The sequence below is a fragment of the Natator depressus genome, chromosome 9 (genome assembly GCF_965152275.1).
Source record: "Natator depressus isolate rNatDep1 chromosome 9, rNatDep2.hap1, whole genome shotgun sequence".
Classification (NCBI taxonomy): domain Eukaryota; kingdom Metazoa; phylum Chordata; order Testudines; family Cheloniidae; genus Natator; species Natator depressus.
Window position 1 is genome coordinate 87,130,148 of NC_134242.1, and position 19,171 is coordinate 87,149,318.

The window sequence follows — 19,171 nt, forward strand, 5'->3', positions numbered from 1 at the left end:
ACGGTTGAAAATCATTTTTGGATAAACACAGTGGGTCAAAATGTGAGTTCTAATCAGTACAAAAAGACCTTCGGCGACTGACCTTACTTCCGGAGTCCTTGGCTCCACATTCACCCTTATCGTACCACCATTTGTTTTTCAGCTTGTCTAAGATGCCTTGTTCACTGAGTTTCAATACTGCAAGGTTTACAGGAGTTCTTCACGTGGGAAATAACATAAATAACATTATATTATGTTATTTTATGTTATTCAAGCTTTTAACTACTTTAAAACTACACAAAGCGATAAAGCAGGGTTCCTGGCCACAAAGTAATTTCTACTGCAGGCAACTGGATCATCCCCTTAAGTTAATACTAGAGCAATGCTATGTTACCAGGCCCTGCCCATATCGCTTTGAGTAATCGGCACACGCTGTTAAATAAAGAGAATGGAAATCCAGTAACGCAAATTTTCCCTTTTTAGTAGAATCATTAGACAGCCCACAGTAGCTTCACAAGTAGACTGAGAAATTTGAACTTACAAGATATCTTATTGCACTAACAGAGAGTAAGCTAGTATAGGTAAGCGGGGCTTTTCATGTCCTGAACAAATTAACACCAGTTTTTTTAAAGCAAAAAACCTGGAACCTTTCCCTTCCTACACACAAAACAAAGCAATTGAATGTTCTTGACCTAAACTCACTATTTTTTGAATATTGTAGTTCAGGATGCTTTCAATATACTTTAAAGGCAATATTTGCATAAAACACCTCAATATTTACATAAAATAGCAATAGATAATACCGTGTTACAGAATGAGTTGCCAGGCATGGAAACAGTGGGCCACATTGGCCACTATAGTTGGTGATGGCGACAATGAGGGGTTTGTTTTGCTAACTAGCTGAGACCTTTTCACCCTGGGCAGGTCCCAGAGAGAAAAGGACTGGGCTGGGCCTATCACTTTCTGTTTCTTAGGATACAGTCCACAAGGGGAAGAACTGGCAATATTTAGCTGCAGCACTAAAGAGTGCTGTTGGGGGTGGGAACAGGCTAGCTTTTTTTCAGCCCCTAAAAGAGCTGCTCCCTCTCCTGAATGACCGGAACATGGTCTCAGGCTGTCTTGTCTGGGAATAAAAAGGGACCTGAACAGCCTAAGTACAGAGCTCCATCCCCTCCTCTGGAGCTGTACAAGGAGTCTGACTGTGAGCCAGCTGCATCAAACAGAGGCAGTGGGTGGGCCCAGTAAGAAGGTGGGGTTCTGCTCTGTAGCTCAGCAAAGCTGATGGCTTGTGGGCTGGGGGGTGCCTGGAAGGATGTTGGCATGGTGCAAGTTGTGGTCAGCTGTACGGGATGGCGGAGTGCCCAGCCCCTTGATTTTGCGTCGGCACCAGCCATCATTGGTGATGCAGATCTTTCCTGCGTAAGGTTACTGGAGATTTGAGTTTGTACATCATGCTCTTGGGCATGTGTCTTGGGGCGACGGGGAGAGGGAGTGAGGTTCACTGCCATCAGAACCAGCAGATAGTTCAAGCCAAAGAGCCCACAGACCTATGGTAGGTTTCAGGGGATCCACTGAAGGCCCAGACAATCTTTCTGGATGCCTTTTGCCTCCACACATCCTCTTAGCTTCTCCTGGTCCTCAGGAAACTTGAGGCTCTGCTGGCTGCTACCCCAAAAGGTTGCATCCCAGAAGAGGAACCCTGGTTAAGTAACTCAATCCGTGCAGGGACTAGGACCTATAGGACATTTCCCCCCTACTGCCCCCCACATGGACGCTTCTGTTTCAGAGTAAGACTGTCTGTGCCCTTGGTGTGACGGGGAGACAAGGTACATTGCAGCCTGAGGCAGGAAAAAGTCACAGTGGAGGCCGGTGCCCGCTGACATGGGGGACAGAAGATGGAGTGCTTCAAAGTCGAAGGCTGCATTGAGCTGCCTTAGTACTAAACAAACTCCCACCATAGAACTGGGGTAGCTGATATGATGGTAAGGCCTTGTCTCTGATAAAAGCTGCAGCAGTTAATAAAAATCAGTTTAGTTAAACTGGTGCAAACCCCTGTGTGGACATCCTTAAATTGATTTAAATGTGGCTTAAATGGCTTTTAGCTTAAGTGTTAATCAGCTAAATCAATTAAAAAATATGCCTTTAATTAAACCAGTGCAACCTCTAACTGCTGAGACAAAGTCTGGCTTTCCCTACTAAAGAGAGGGTGATCAAGTGCAAAGAAGGCAGCATTAGAACAAGTGGAACAAAATATCAAGAAGTTCTTAAAAAAGTGTCCGTATCTGTTGTTAACGTGCCGTGCAGCTAGTAACCTCAACTCTTGCTGAAGTCAGAGGGCACTCAGAATCTCACAGGATCAGCGCTCGGTTTACTCTTGCCGGTCCAGAAATGTGCTCCATCCATCTCTGATACCAGAACTTGCAACAGTGTCTTTCTTACTCCTTGCCCTGAAAAATAGGATGGGACCCTTAACTAGCTGTAGAGATCGGGACATCTGGACCTATGTGTTCAATGGCTGCCTAAAAGACAGAACCGTTCTAAATGATTTAGGCTTAGATCCTGTCTGGGCCTTAAGCAAGGGCAGGGTGGGAGGAGAAAGGGCAAAAGTAGGGAGGATTGTTCTCTCCCCATTCCCTCAGGGTTGGAGTGTACTCTGAATGGGGAGAGAGCTGGGGAAGAGGAGGTAGGCCATGGCCCACATTACCTCCAGAAAGCAGCAGGACCACAAAAAAGGTGTAGCAGAAACTGTTTTCCCTGAGGCAGAATACCTCTGGATGCTCCCTCAGGAGCAATGCAGCTCCACACTGGCCCTTACTCTGGGCTGTGCCTAAGTAGCATGACTGAGCCGTTCATCCCAAACTAAGACTGCCCCCCCCCAACCTCCATGGTTCAGATTCATCTCAATAAATATATTTCCCATCAAAATATACTCTGTCATGTGCTTACAAACCTAGATTCAAATAGGTTTCCTTTTTTAAAAGGAGAAAAATAAACATGCTTCAAAACTTCCAGAACACAGGCACCACCAAAGCTGTAATCTGCTTGCCCAACTACTGCATTTCACAACATTCGGGTGAGTGCTTAAAAACAAACATGGAGCAATTTAAAAATAAAAAAATCATAGTATCATTATGTGCCATGAGGCTGTGCAAATTCCCAGCTAGACAAGAGCAAAATGATCTCTTTCTCATGTCAGTAAATGCCAGCCCAGACACACATTGCCCTCAATTGATGCAGAGAACTACCCTCAATGACAGTGGATTTGGGGCAGTATATCTTCCTCTGAACTTCTCCAACTGGCCAGACAGAGACAGCACAGCTCCTGGCGTGCCGATGGTATCCTGCACATCACTAGTCTTGACGTTTTCTGATATTTTCTTTGTAAAATTCCTATTTAGCAGTCACTGTAATCTAATTAACTATCAATCCAGGAAGCTTATATTTTGTCTGCTGGAGACAAGTGCTGCATTGCGGTGACGAGCCCCAAGAGGGATGACATGTTTGCTATTTCAGCCTTGGCAGAGCAATTATGGAGCCCCCTCAACCAGCATCTGCTGGAATTAAAAAGTCAGACATATCACTGGTACCTTTTTGCCGCACTGTCGTATGTGTAGCGTTTCACAATGTCATGTGATCTTGCTCATGAATCCAGAGTGAACAAGGAAGCAGAAGCCACTGACAAACAGTGCAAATAACCTATGTCCTAGGAAGGATGGCTACGTATGTAGCATATTGAAAGGGCTATAAATTCCTGCCCTGCATAAATGTTTTTTGCCTAGTTTGAATGAGTCCGGTCTCATCCTAGCCAGCCCTCCTGCAATGATTATGTATTTGCATCTTCAGACCAGGTGTTTATATTGTCACGTGGACTTGAAGACACAATGTAAAATAAACCATAACAAGTTATGCATTTGTTAGGCTAATGCATGGCATGACACTAAAAGCAGAATGCCTCTACCCACCCGTGGCCAGGCCCAGTACAAACCCTGTAGTGGGTTACAGCTCCGAGTAGAGCACTCTAACCTGAAGTTACATTTAAAAAGAAAAATCCAATTTATGCAACATACTTTGAAAAATAATGTGCAGTCAAGAATAAAAGACCGCAGTGGGGAAAAGGTTATAAACACCTTTTCTGCCGCCCTGCATATAATTATTGGAAAATTATTTTTCTACCCATTCCAAACATTCTCTTAATTTGCATATCTTTATAAAATCCACACACAGTAAAAAGACTTTGCATATCATCCAATACATTACAGATTAGCGTTCAAAACTTTACACAGTATTGGGAAATGAGGACAGCTTAACATGCAAATTAGGGTTTCTTAATTTTTTTTAAAGCCAATGCTACATTTAATTATGCTCATCCAAGTTCCCAAAAAAGTAAACTAAAATTATCTGAACTAAACAGATGGGAAGTTGCCTGAATCATGGTTTTCTATATAGCTTTTCATGTTCCCTTTCATCATATGATCCATTTAAATAACACTGCTTGCAGGAATTAAAGCTGAGCAACAATTTTGGTTTCCTTTTTTCCTGACCTTCCCCCATTCCCAATTTAAAAAAAAACACGAACAGGGCTGGGTGGCTGGGTGTGTGATCTCCTCATCACTATTTGTTATGTTTATCGGTGTTGCTTTTTTTGTTTTGTTTCTTGTACAGTTTATCCAGTCAAGAAATCCCAAATTCTGCTTGCAAGGGCATTGTAGATAATGCCACTAGCTTTGTAGATAATTTCTGTTTCTCACAGATGTCATGAGATGGGGAGATCATTTAATATGCTGCATAAGGAAGGGGATTTCTTGAAAAATTCCAAATAAAGTAGTTTTTGGGGACAGAGAATATCCATGAGCTATTGTCTCTGCCAGGGTTTGCACTTTCTCCCCTCACCCTCATCTTCGACATTTGCCCATGAATAGGTCCGGGTGCCTTAAGTTTCCCAGCTTGTCTAGCACTGGTTGGTTTAATAGCAAGTTCTTTATTTAGTGAGGCGGCACTACCAATCTGACAGTGTGTTTCACAGAGAGAACATGAAATGAAGCATGTTTTATCATAGTCCTCAACTACACTTTTGTCTGCTTCTGAGATATTAATCCAGAGATCTGATTCCCACTTTTTTATTTCCCCACTGCCTCATGCAGTACAACGTTAAGAAGTATGTCCCTTCTGGCTGTGAGAGGCTAGTTCTGCTTGCTGTGTCTGCAGGGGTAGCTCCAATAGGCCCCAGTCTTGCAAACAGTTGCTTTATATGGGTGAATTGAGCTCTGCAGGTCTAGAGCCTTAATGGTTCTGTCTCTATTTATGGGTTGCCAAGTTAGATATTTGAAAGTGGGATCCGCTTTGTTGATAAACTCTTGCATGTCTGTTACCTTCCAAAAATTGCTTGCCTCTGAATAGCTGTCTAGCTTCTTTTATTCTAAATAATTAGAATTTAGGCCTGGTCCCTGCGGGTCTGTGGAGATACATGGGGATCTTGATTTTCCATTTTGTTTTTTTTTAGTAGACATCATCTGTGCAATGAATGCTAAAGGCTGCATTTTGAATACAAGTCCCAGTCTGCTCAAATTAGCATCGGGGTACCCAACATTCCTGGTGCCATAGAAGGCAAATTATGCCTGAGTACCAGTCTGTAACTCTCCCAAAGGCTCCAGGTGCGCCATGCTCACATGGTATGGTCCATGGTAAATTAGGACAAAAGGGCAAATTATATTGTTTATTTTTAGTTCTTTTTTTTAAGACATGCACATTTGTAAAGGCAGCAATGTAGTAAAATATAAGAACAGATGCAAGGTAATCCAGGCAGAAATGTAGGCACTTATGGGACTTGGAGAGTGGAAATTTAGGTTCCTACAGGGCTAAATGGCAGCTAAGCCAGGGTCTGAGGATTTCAGTGGTGCCTAAACATGGGACTTCGCCACTTAAAGTCACCTAAGTGACTCATGCAGGCAGTCTATACCAGAGCTAGGAAATTAACCAAATTCCCCTGAGTCTTAATCCAGGGATTTACCACAAGACTACCCTTCTTTTTAAGAGTGTACAGTCAGTTGGCTTACAGTCTGAGATTTACTATTGTTAAACTGAAGGATGATTTGTTCTGTGCTTTATAGATGACTGTTTTAAAGCATCATTTTTTCACTTAGTTAGCTGTGATAATTTTATGCTTTCCAATTAAGTTATTGTTACCTTTCTTTCTCAGAGCTATATGGAGTTTTCTGTTAATTCTTTTGTACTTTTCTTGGTAGTTTTGGCTATTTTCCCTCTACTGGCTTTAATTTCTGATAGGATCATTTTAACTTTTGCTTATGCTGTTTCCAGGCTAGCTTTCACTCAATTTTGTTCTTATCAAAGCACAATAATTGGAGGCTTCAGTGCTTATGCTTTGTATCCCAGAGAACATTAGATTTGATACCCTGAGTATCCTTGTTGAATATAGTCCTTTATGGCATTCTTGATCTTGATGATTACTTCAGAGATGTGCAGCGAAAGTCTCTTTGCTGACCATAATTGTCTTTTATTTTTATTTGGCTTTAGTAGTAGGTGTTTCTTAACAAGACTTTGATTAGACAGCACTATATGTCCCATTGCACAGTTCAAACCAAACTCATTTACGATTTTGTTCCATAAAATAAGATATTAAGCTTGGATTAAGATTTGTATCTAAGGGAATGATATGAATATTCTAATTTTGAGTGATACCATCTCTCTTTGTCAATTAACCCACTGGCTGTTTTAAGTTTAATATGGAAGTGGCTTTGTTATTAAGACTGGTGTCCATCTTTTCTTATATTCATCACTGTATTTAAATCTTCTCCAAAGATTACCCCTAGAAATGAAGGACCATTTTATGAGAGTTTGTATTATCTTAGAAGCCTCCACATTTATAATGGAAATCTCAGCATTCCCATTTTGGCTTCCATTTTCCATTAGAAAACACCCTTCATCATTTTCAGTTCTTTTCCCACATGCAGTGCGGCACCACACTTATTTTTATGAGAGGAAAAACCCTCTGCTTGGCCTTTGTGCTGCGTCAAAGGAGCATGAAAAAAAAATCTCCTTTTTAGTCTTCAAAAACTGAAGAAAGTTCACTGTATTTAATCAGATTGTTGGCCAAGATTTTCAGTTGATTTTGGGTGCCCAATTTGAGATGCTTGATTTTCAGAAAAAGCTGAGCAGCCATCGTCTGAAAATCAGGACCTGGTAAGGTGTCTCAAGTTAGGGACCCAAAACCACTAGTCACTTTTGAAGACCTTGACCACTAATCTCTCTAATATTTAAGGTTATAAATCTGTAGGGGGTTTCCATTGTAACATTTGGTAAAGTGGAGCTTGTCTGAAATGTAATACTGATTCTCTGTTTAATACGACTTCCTGTTTTCGTGCAAAGGCTTGTCCTTCGTAAGGCACATCTACCCCATATCAAGGCTTCCCTCTGCTTTCTGTTGGAGCTTTCCTATCTCAATGTTATCTGCATATTTTCCATCCAAAATGTTTAACATTTAACGTAAGAAGAAACAACACTGTCAACTCACTCTTATGTCCATCATCACTGTGAAACTTAAAATCTTTTGGAGGGACTCCTTTCTTCAGCAGGCACTCGCTTCTCTCCAGATTAGCTAAATTACAGCTTCCTATTACTCAATTCTCATAGTTTTCTTAGGTAACAGAATCTGTTCCTTTATGATCATCCTGATGCAGCCAGGATGATTCCAGGAGGAAAGGGAAGAAAATTAATTGTCCAAAGAAACTGTTAATTGTGTGTCAGGTTAATCACAAAAAGAAAAGCTTGCCTGGAAACCAGACAATTCCAGTCATGTTAACCCCAAACATTAAAAAAACATGAGTCAGCCCCTTTCCCCCCCAATCATATTATTGGCTTCCAAACCATAAGGGTTTTGGTTTTTGTTCTTCGGGAGTCCTTTTCGTTTGCCTTCTGCTGTTTGAACGTTTTAGGGTTTATTTTCAAGCTTTCATCTGCAACCACAAAAATAAAGCTGAGATTCTCATGTAGTAACAGGATTCCAGAAACTGGGGCTTTAAGACTCCCAATAAAATCACAAGAACTAGCAATTCCTTTTTTTTTTTTTTTTTTGAGTTAATGGGGATTCAGTGTTGCAAGCAGTGCACTTAACTGACTGAATCCTGACAGCATCTTGGAGAGTCTTAGGTCACTTCCTGGAAGAAGTGCTATTAATATATTTAAAAAAATGTCCAGTTCACAGAGCTCACCAAAGAATTTGCATTTTCCACTAACCACGATGGTTACCGTACTGTTATGTGAAGACCTAGTCTACTCAACTGTTCCTTGTATGTAGATCATGAGGGTCTTCTATCCACATGTATATGCATATAATAATATGCCTGGGTAGTTCTCGTAAATCATTGTAAGTATCCTTCTGCCCCTCAGAGGGTGGCTTCGTTATCTGCGTTCCACAAGATTTCAGTTGTTATGGCTTTTTGCTCCTCTGCTGTGAACCAGTTCAATCTCTGGATACAGCTAGAGTTGAAGGGTCAGCGTTGCATGGAATTGTCTTTTATTTGGAGGAGTCTGGTGGTATTTCATTCCTCTTTTTGTGATGCAGACCAGCCAAGATTGCTGCTAATGCTCCAGAGGAGTGGCCAGCCACCCTAAGGTGGGACCTGGTCTTCAGCAGCTACATGTGTTGCTTTTTATTGCTCTGTTTTGGAGCAGCTGCCCCACGTGCTGCTGATCCTTTTGCATGATGAGGTTGGTTGAGGGTTTTTTAAAAACGCTGGGCAGTAATGCATGTTTATGCGATCACCAGAAACGTTCCCTGGAACCTACAGAGGTGACCATTATGGTAGGCACTTCTGACTGGGCCAAAGGATTAGCTTCAAAAAGAGGATGTCCTAAGCTAGCCAGTGATGAATGCAGAGGGGAGGGGGCTCAGATCCTTAAAGGTACTTAGGTGCCTATCTTCAATTGATCTAGGTGCTAGGTTCTTGACTGACAGTTCAGAGGGAGGCGCGTAGTATATTAATAGCACTTCAATTTCTCCACTCAGCATTCTTAGCCCTGAACCCTCTCCTGGAGTTAGGTGCTGAAGACAATACAGCCCTTTCTTATGAAAAAAAAAAACATAAGAGCGAGATCCCTGATTCTAGCCAATAACCCAGTGGTTAGGGCACTCACCTGGGATGTGGGAAACCTGTTCTCAGATCCCTCCTCTGGCTGATTTGGAGAAGAGACTTGAACCGAGGTCTTCCCCCTTCCAGGTGAGTGCCCTAGCCACTAGGTTATTGGGTATTCTAGGGTGGAGAATCTCTCTTGGTGGGGGTGTTCCACTTTGTATAAATAATTACGTAGTCATTGGGCCTGGAACAGTGAGAGTGGCTTTCTAGCCCAGTGTTTAGGGCACTCACTCGGAAGTCCCTGCTCCAATAAATTATTTATACAAAGTGAACAGCTTCAAAAGGAGAGACGCCCACCCCAGAATACCCAGTAGCCAGGTGGTTCAGGCATTCTCCTGAGAGGTAGGAGAGCTTCTTTTAAGTCTTTGTTCCAAGTCAGGCCTAGTGGGGATTCAAAGCTGCATCTCTCACATTACACACCTCTGCCGGCCAGCCTCCCAGATTACCAGCCTGCTTGCCTCTGGCTGTCTTTTGTGAGGGTTAGGTGTGCTCAGTCAGAGCACAACCACCGGATTGGGCCGGACAGGGAAGAGAGGTGGGGAGACTGTCTTGTTTTGAAAATCCTGTCAGGGCTTAGGTGTGAGCTAAGGCCCCAAGCGGCATCAGCACTTAGGCAGCTTTGCATATGCCAATCCGCAAAAACGGAGGTGCCTATGGGTATTTAGGCACCCACAGGGCTAGGCGGCAGCTGAGCGGTGGTTTTGTGAATGTCAGCGGTGACTAAGTCCCTTTGTGAATCTAGCCCTAAGTGACTTAAGAGCACAAGTCATTTAGGCATGCCATAAAGATTATAGGGTGAGATTTTCAAATTTTGTCAACTGAAAGTAATTGATATTACTGTGGCATTTGTGTTACCATATGTTAATTATAGGGAATACAATAGTAATGTTTATTGCTTGCATAGCAAATAAAGATTTCACTGGCAACTGTTGTAGCTTTGGGTAATTCATGCCCTGTACCGTACTCTAATGGATGCAATATAAATGTTACCCGAAAATTTTTTCATTGTTCGGGACAGCAAATGTACAATGCAGATAGCATATTGTTACCCTCCAAACTAAATGAAATACTGTAAATGAATTCTGAGCAATCATTCGGAAAAGGGAATTGAGAAGAAATGACTTAACAATTAAGACTCACTTCAGCACTAATTATTTCCATTTCTTGGCATCTAAACAGCGCAAGGATGGTATATAGCTAGATGCACAAATGACTGATGACAAACCTCTTCAAAACTGGACTAAATGAATGCTGATCTGGTAGCTTTTACTGATTGGGGCTTGCACACTGTGAACCAAAAAATATCTTCTATTCATAATCAATGGACGTATTACCATTTGCTGATGCCAGTTTAGAGACGGATGCAGCACTGCACGTTGTCAGAACCGTTCTGACACCACCCACAAGCTCTACAGTCTAAATATCTCTTAAACCTCAAAAAGCTTCAGGCAAGACAAAAATAATAACAGCAACAAATGATGCTTCACACAAATCTCCTGTCCTGGCCTTGAAAACTTCCTTTCTGCAGTCATTGGTACTGCGAGAGGCAGAGGAAAGTAACAGAGAGAGAGAGAGGAATTATAGGAGAGTGTAGATCACTTCTTCAAATGTTGGGGTAGGACTGAGTTTTGTAGAAATGCATGGCTCCCTTGTCAGCCCAGATTTGTGGAGGCATGGCTGTCAAAGTGAACGTGATATGATTGATATGATTTTTTAGGAGCTAGCCCCACCTACCACCTCTCTGTGTGATGAGGATGTTATGCCTCCTACTTATCTTGCTGAATCGGCCAAATGGCTGACTACTTATTGGAAAAGTCAGACTGAGGATGGGTGACTTGTGGGAGGAGAAAGATAAATAAAAATGAAAGTGTGTCATGAAGAGAGGCTGAAGAGCAGTGATATGTGGCTTTGAAGAACTGGGGATGGAGAAAATGTGGGGACCAGATACAACATCAAATAAAATTCTTATAATGAAAACCCCCAAACATTGGCTCAGTTGTTGAGGGGAGAATGAATGTATCTTGAAAGTGTATCCTGATGCATCGAACAGCGTGGAAAAGTTTTGTATCCCCCCTGTGTTTCAGGGGAAGGATGCTACCATCTCGGTGTCTGAGAACCTGTGTGCTCAATTGCTAAATAGATTGGCCTGAGAAGGTCTGAGAAGAGAACATATCAAGAGCTAAAACGATATTCCAATCTCCTTGATCTGTTGCCTTACACATAGCAATGCTCATATTATAAATGCAGCCCTCTAGTTGGATCCAGTGTATTGAGAGAGATATTTCTTGTTCTTTTTCAACTGGTCTGCCACAGAACTACAGTACTTGCCCATCTGTGTTCTGGCTGGCATGGCTGGAAATGCCTTTTCTCAGACATTGAGGAAGGGAGCGGTCTCAGTGATAGATCTTATGAATTGGCTTGCAAATCTATCTCATAAAGCAGATTGAAGCCTGACAAAACATAGGTGCCTCTCTCCAACACTAGCATATTTCTTTGCAAACAACTCGGACACACAGGACATAACTCCATCATATACTTATTTCAATAATCTCCATAATGTGAAATGCTAAATATTCACTGGTACATTCCAGCTTTCTGACAGTATACCATTATATGCCAATCAAGTATATGGTCAGAGTCCTATGGAAACACACAGTTGCATCACCAGAAATGTGGCATTTTCAAAAGAGCTGTTAGCAGTGGCGTATATACCTATATGGCTATAAGACAAATCCATGGGCGAGGCAAATATACTGAGCCAGATTCACTGATGGATTCTGGCGGCTTTGCACTTCACTATAATATAAAGTAGCTGTTCGGTTTAATTAGCTGGTTAAACCAGGTTTGAGTGATTTGTGTCATCAGAGCAACATAAAGCAGCTGGAGACTGCTGGTGACTCTGGCCACTGTAGGTTAAACAAAGTTTTCACCACAAGAAAACCAACAAGATTCATAAAGAAACATCCTCATTGCCAAAAGTAATCTAAAGGCAGTACAATCAAGGGCCATATACTTCTCTCAATCCTCATGTGCAACTCTCAGTGACATGAAGAGTAGTTAGTTGCATGAGTGGATTAACAGTAGAATATACTGTACCTGCAACATCTTATTCCATTATATTCTGCAAGTATATTGTAAAATGATTTGAACAGTTCTATTTTATTTAATCCCTATTATATGCAATATGCCTTAAAATCAGGATATTAAAAATGTTTAAAGCACTTTTGCACTTTCACTTCGTCAGACATGGATGTCTCTCTGTGTTCTTTATGACACAAAGCCATGCTTTTTTGCTTTAGTGCCACCAAAACCGGTAACATCAACACAACCCAACCAACAGAAAATTGTGGTATCAAGGAGTTTAGACCTTAAATGAATGCTCAAGCTGGGGGTTTTCTATATCTACCTCTTCTTGCTAAAATAAAGGAGGGAAGTGGGTTAGGATGGGAAGCAAACTAGTGTTTTTCTAACACACCTTTACTCTGTTGCAAAGGTCCCCTAGGTCCTAAATATCTTTGGGGGAAGGGCAAAGTCCCCAAACCAATCCACTACTCTATGGACAAGAGATTTAACCTCCTCCTTCAAACAAAGAGCTGCAGTTTGTAAAATTTACATTTCCTGCTCTGTTGTAAAGTTAAAAAGAGAAGTACATGTTAACTGTAACTAGGCCTTCCAAGGTATGTCTACACAGCAAAGAAAAACCCGCAGCTCACCCGTGCCAGGCAACTTGGGCTCGGAGGGTTCAGGCTGCGGCAGGACTGTTTCATTGCTGTGTAGACTTCTGGGCATGGCCTGGAGTCCGAGCTCTGGGACCCTCTGGGTAGGAGGGTCTGAGTCCGGAAGTCTACACAGCAATGAAACAGTCCCACCCGCTGAGCCCCATGAGCCCGAGTCAGCTGGCACAGGCCAGCCATGGGCTTTTCTCTATTGTGTAGACATACCCTCAATCTGCACACTGTAATTTGTTTTTCCTGACCCATCAAAACAATGCCTCTAAGAAGACTGGATGCATGGCAGTCAAGGAAATTTAGGAATGTTTGTATTAATCAAGATTGAATGCTCTGTTTAGCTTGACAGGACACCATACCAAGCTAACTGAACTATCATCTTGGTGTCTTTTTAGAACACAAAGATAGAAATATTTCTGTAAGAGATACCAAAATCAGCATTATTCTCTGGAGGGCATTACTGGAGGTTAAAGACCCGTCTAAATGAAATAAGGCACTTAAGCCCCTCCCAGCCTGTAGATCCCGATCAGTCTATAAATATCTATAACTGTCTTTTTGTTCTGTGTTTCTATAGCACAATAGGGGTTTTGGTCCATGGCTGGGGATTCCAGATGCCTCTCCAATACAAAATAATATGGTCACTTGTTATCAGTTAGTCCTTGTTCTCATCAGTTATAAACAAGCATATTTAATTTTCATTTAAAAATCATAAGGAATTCCTTTAAAGAATCGGTGCTCTGTTACAACTTTGTTACTATTTCCAATCTTGGGTCCACTTTTATTTCTAATCTAGTTTAATAATCAATTACATGTCTACAACGTTCAAGATTTCACGTTGAAAAGGCTAGAATGAAGGATCCTCAGTGTTAAATCCTTCAGTAGACACTGTTTTCAAACACTATATCCAGAAATTCTCTTTACACCTGTTATTCGGGCCTTGACACTTATTCAGTGAGGAATATTTTCTTATCTGATACACTGCAGCTGCTGATGCTGTTGTGCCTGGCCCCTGGCTGATCAACTTTTCTGTTAATGATAGGTTACTTGTAATTTCTAAATCTTTTATGGAGGTCGCTGTATGTTTTCCCCACATACTGTTTCTTACCTTCTGCATGTTGACGTGATGAAATAAACCATTATTTGTGAATTTGCATATTGGGAATCACTTTTTGCTGTCATTTTTGCCTGTAACAGATGCAGTGAATGCAGAAGGTGGATGCGGATATTGTTTTGTTCTGTCATATTTGTCTGTAGTGCAGCTGGTGAATATGGAAGTTGGATGCAGATGTTGATAAAGGCTGCATCTCTTTAAATGACAGGAGTGCACTCCTATACTAGGTTTTAATTCTGCTCTGACAATGAGTGTCTGTAAATTAGTAGCTTTGCAGTAGGCAGTCATTGGCGGTTTTGGTATGGCCTTTTGTAGTGTATCCAAACTTGCAATCATGGGTAAGTTTCCTTGATTATTTTTGTGTAGTTAAAAGCTGCAGGCTTGGGCTTCACAACAAAAGGAATCCTGTCACAAATTTCATTAATATTTTTTTCTGTAATTAGTGTTCTCCTTGGTAGTACAAAAGATTTTTTTGTTTTGTTGTCATGAGGCATGTAAGAGCATCTCTGTTATGTTGTCAGTAGGTTTCCTCACTGCTGCAGCTGGATTTAATTTTTAAAATCAGGCTATAAATAATGCTTTCTGTAATGTGGATTTGGTCTAATACGTCTTTGTGTATAAATTCTATACACACACACACACACACACACGACAGTATAATATGGTAATACATCTGGCTCTGTGGAGGTGTGTATCTATCAATCTATATTTTTTTCTACTTCCTTCTACTTCCTTGTGTTAATCCCATCAAATAGGGTCCACTGTAGGAATCTTCTTCTTCCAGAGTGCTCTGTTCATGCCATATCTTCTATCGCACCTCATGCTAACATGTCTTCCTTTGTGACATCCCACTACTTCTTGGGTTGGGCCTCTCTGTCCTTTTCCTTTAATCTTGATCTGTTGGACTCTTTTACTCACATAATTGTCAGGACCGCACTTTACATGGCCAGACCATCTGAGCCTGCACTTATGGGTGTTATTTCGATCATGTCTCTAACATATACATTCCTCAGACAGTCTTTCCTGATTACCACTCATCTCTCTCAACATTTTCATTTTGGTGGAATGGATCATTTCCTCATGTTTCTTCTTTGGTGCCCAACATTTAGAGCCATATATTAAACCTGGACAGACCACTTTATAGACTTTCCCTTTTAATTTTACTGGTATCTTCCTGTCACACACTACACCACTTATCTCTCTCCACTTGAACCAGGTGTTTATCATCCTCTAATTCATCCTCCATTTCCCAGATTCTGGAATGCAGATACTTGAAACTTTGCATTTTCACTACTGCCTGCCCATCTAGTTTCAAGGATAATTCCTCTGCTTATTTTGAGCCCATGCCTCATAGATATTAAGGTCAGAAGGGACCATCCTCTCCAAAGCTTCTCTCCATTTATCAAGATCCTCTTTTACACTATCTTCTCACTGCATAGAATGATATTACCTGCAAACAGCATGTACCAAGGTGCCTCCTTCTGTATGTTCCCTGTGAGGGTCTTCAAGACAAGGATAAACAAGAAAGGGCTCAGTGCTGATCCCTGATGTACTCCCACCTTTACTTGTTTCACTACTAAAAGGTCGGACTATTGACGTTGCCCCTATATACATGACTATATATGGGGGAGGGGGAGGGATAGCTCAGTGGTTTGAGCATTGGCCTGCTAAACCCAGGGTTGTGAGTTCAATCCTTGAGGGGGCCATTTAGGGATCTGGGGCAAAAAAAATTGGGGATTGTGCCTGCTTTGAGCAGGGGGTTGGACTAGATGATCTCCTGAGGTCCTTTCCAACTCTGATAGTCTATGAGACTTGAATATTCTAGTCCCATTTTCTCACTCATACACCACCAGATGACTTTTCTTGGAACTCCGCCTTTTCCAGATTCATGAACATCAAGTGAATATTTTTCCTTTTCTCTCTAGTTTTTCACTAGCTGTCTCAATGCAGAAACAGCATCTATTGTCAACCTTCCTGGCATGAAGCCATATTGAATTGCACTAATATCTGCTTCACTTCTTCGTCTCTTATCGATGACTCTCTCCCACAGTTTCTTTTGTATGACTTATCAGCTTTATACCTCTATAATTTGTGCAGTTGTCAGCATCACCTTTCACCTTGTATATTGGCACCAAGATACTTTTCCTTTCTGCGTTTTAGATCTTTTCCCATCTCATGATTGAATTGAACAGGGATGTCAACAGATGGGTACCTTCTTTACAAATGTTTTCCACGCCTCAACAGGGATTTTGTCTGGACGTAGGGCCTTGTTAGTTATTTCTTTGATAGTATTTGCCATGTCATCTGGTGCGATAGGCTCCACTACACTAAAGTTCATCATTTTGAAGTAACTTTGCTGTCTTGGATTTTCTTCATTTAAAAGCTGTTCAAAATACCTTTTTCCATTGATTCTTTATGCTACTATCATCAGACAACACCGTATTAATTTAATATTGGGCGAACCTCACTTCCTTTTTATTTTTGGTGCTTCTGTTCCTTGCTAATCTATACACTTTCCCCTTTCTCCTTCATTTGTTCTAAGTCGTTGCTTTTGCTTTTGTAGCTACATTCCTGGTCAATTTCTTTACAGCCGTGTATTCTTCCAGGTCTCATTTGCTCCTACTTCTTTGTCAGAGTTTAAACATTTTTCTTTTACCATGCCTTGTACTTCTTCACTCCAAGTTTCTTGTTTAATACCCACAACTTGTTTTGAACTGTCCAATATATTTGTTGCCATAAAACCCCCACATTTATCCACTCCTTCTGCGTGTGGTGTCTAAGGAGTCATTTATGGAGAAGATGAGGTAAAATCCTCCTTAGCCTTACCTTCTAATTTTTGTCATCTTATCTTTGGTTTTACCTTCTTTGATTTTTCTCTGTACCTTTGTTCTAAGAGAAATATTTAGGTGGTCCATATTGACTCGTAAGACTCTCTCCTGCCCTTGCAGTCTTTTATATCTTTTATTTTCTGCTGAGAAACAAGCAAGTAATCAATTTGGCTTCTAGTCCTTCCATTCTTGTAAGTAATAAGATGTTCATCTCTCTGTGTAAAGAATGGGTTGGATACTACTAGGTCATGAGCTTGTGCCCTCTGGAATATGTTTTCTTTTGTCATATAATTTTCAATAGCCCAGCCATATTCCTCCTTCCCATCCCAACAAGGTTTGCCCCAGCTTGGTGTGTGTGTGTGTGTAGCAGGTTGTATGTGTATATATCATATGTATTATATAAACAGATGTTAATTACTGTTAATTACCTACTCCTACACAGACATGCACTCATACTTTTCCATAGAGCCAGATGTGTGACCATCTGATGCTGCAGGCTCCTCTCGCTCTTCTCTTATGGAAGTTTGCAGTCTGTGACTGATGCCAGCATCAGGCTCTATGAAAGTTTATTTATGTTTCATTAATGTAGCTCAAACACATTAAACTACACTAGCAGGATCATAATTTAATATAAGGGCAAAGTGCTAATGCAATAATGTATGCATATTGGATTAGGAAATGAAAGCTGTTACAAGTCATTTTAGTTCATTTGTAACAATGCCGGAGACTGAAATACTGAGGTGGCATGAACAACTGAAAGAAAGATTTGGGGGTTTAGTGAAATTTCACAAATCTCACCCCAGGAATGCTGTGGGGAAGCAGTACAAAGAAGGCTGGAAGCTTGATACTACAATCCTTTCCTAAGATACCTTACACAGCAACATGGTTGCTTTCTATGGGGATTTCCACACCACCTTTCCTTGACCTTTTCTAAACTATATTGATGTAGCTATGAATGGACATGTGCAAGAGCCTTCACTTACCTTGTACGTTGGCCAGCATCCTCATTCTCTCTCTCGCTCGCTCGCTTTTATATACATCTTCCTTTCCACCTTCAGATTTTTTTCCCTTGTAAAGGCTTCACTGGAGACTCCTATTTTCTGGATCATCTACAGGCTTCAGTTTGTTGCTGCCTCCTTTGAGGGCTTGCTCAGGTCATTCTGGGATACTTGGTTGGCTATATAAAGCCAAAGCTTCCCACAAACTTTATTACAGCAGTAGATGGGGACAGAGTTACATCACCGAGAACCTACCTGAATGAATGTAGGCATCTGCCTGCAATATGAACTTCTATTGCTGAAACCTTAGGGTTGCTTTGAAGCACAAAAAAAGAGAGGTTTCTTTAAAACATGTATTTTTTTCTGAGTTTTTTTCCCTCTTTCCTTTTAAATGAAACTAGCCGTGTTAGATAAAAATATCCAAGCTTTATGTCTCCCATCCTTCACCACCAAAAAAACCCAATAAGGAATTCTGTACAACTAAGGACATAGATTCAGTTGCTTGGATTTCATTGTTATTTAATGAAATTCCTTTGGAAACTGTGAATTCTAGTAGTCTTCCTCCAGTCTTATTTCTCCTTCCCATCCCATCCCATCCCAAGGAGGTTTGTCTCAGCGTGGCCCTTAGTGACAGATATTGCTGGGTGAATGATTCAGAGTGAATCACTTATTCAAAAAATTTAGTCCTTTTTATTTTTCTATGCCAATAATTATCCCTGGATGGGCTTTTATTTTTGCTAATATTTTGTTATTAAAAACTGTTAGACAAAACCTTCATGACCAGAATTTTCTGAGGGGCTCATGACCCACAACTGAGATCAGATTTTCCAAAGTGCTCAGCACTCTGCTACACCCATTGTTCTCTGTGGATGCTCATGGGTGCTGTGTTATTTTGGAAATCTGGCCCCAATTTTGGCTGCTGAGTCATTCTGAAAGTCTGGCCCTGTGTGACCAGATATAGGTTGTTTGTGAAATATTTGCTATTTATTAGTTGTGTTGTGTGATTAATCACTGAAGGTCACAAGGCATTTTTTCATGTTCCCTGGTTGGATGATTGAAACTCTTATAGCCTGGGGTAAGGAAATCCAAAGAGATTCCTAGGTGGCTATGTGAACCTTTCTGGAATAAACTTTTGTGTAAATACATTTACGCAAATATTCACCAGACTTTCACTTTCTTCAAACATTTTTGAGGAAAAATAAACTCTTACAAATATGCATGAAAGGTAAATACAAAGATCTACAAACTATTGTCAGAATGAATTGGTGAACAGATGTTCATAAACTTTTTTCAGCTTTCTCTTAGCCTCAGTGACAAGACATCGGGCCCTGCTTATTGACAATATTCTGCCACATTTACCATTGAGTAGAGAGGTTTA

General features: G+C 41.0%; 1 protein-coding gene across 4 annotated transcripts in view; it reads right to left on the minus strand.

The window, feature by feature from the left end:
- The window catches only part of GRIA3 (glutamate ionotropic receptor AMPA type subunit 3), a 216,256-nt gene that overhangs the window by 6,211 nt on the left and 190,874 nt on the right, over positions 1-19,171 (minus strand). For 2 of the 4 annotated variants that reach the window (XR_012640792.1, XM_074962534.1), the window contains one exon: positions 83-197. The exons of the other annotated variants lie outside the window; for them this stretch is intronic. Coding sequence is in view for 1 of the 2 variants with exons in the window: in XM_074962534.1 (XP_074818635.1) it covers positions 83-197 (115 nt within the window). In the remaining variant the exon portion in view is untranslated. The remainder of the gene's footprint in view (positions 1-82; positions 198-19,171) is intronic. 4 annotated transcript variants of the gene reach the window in all.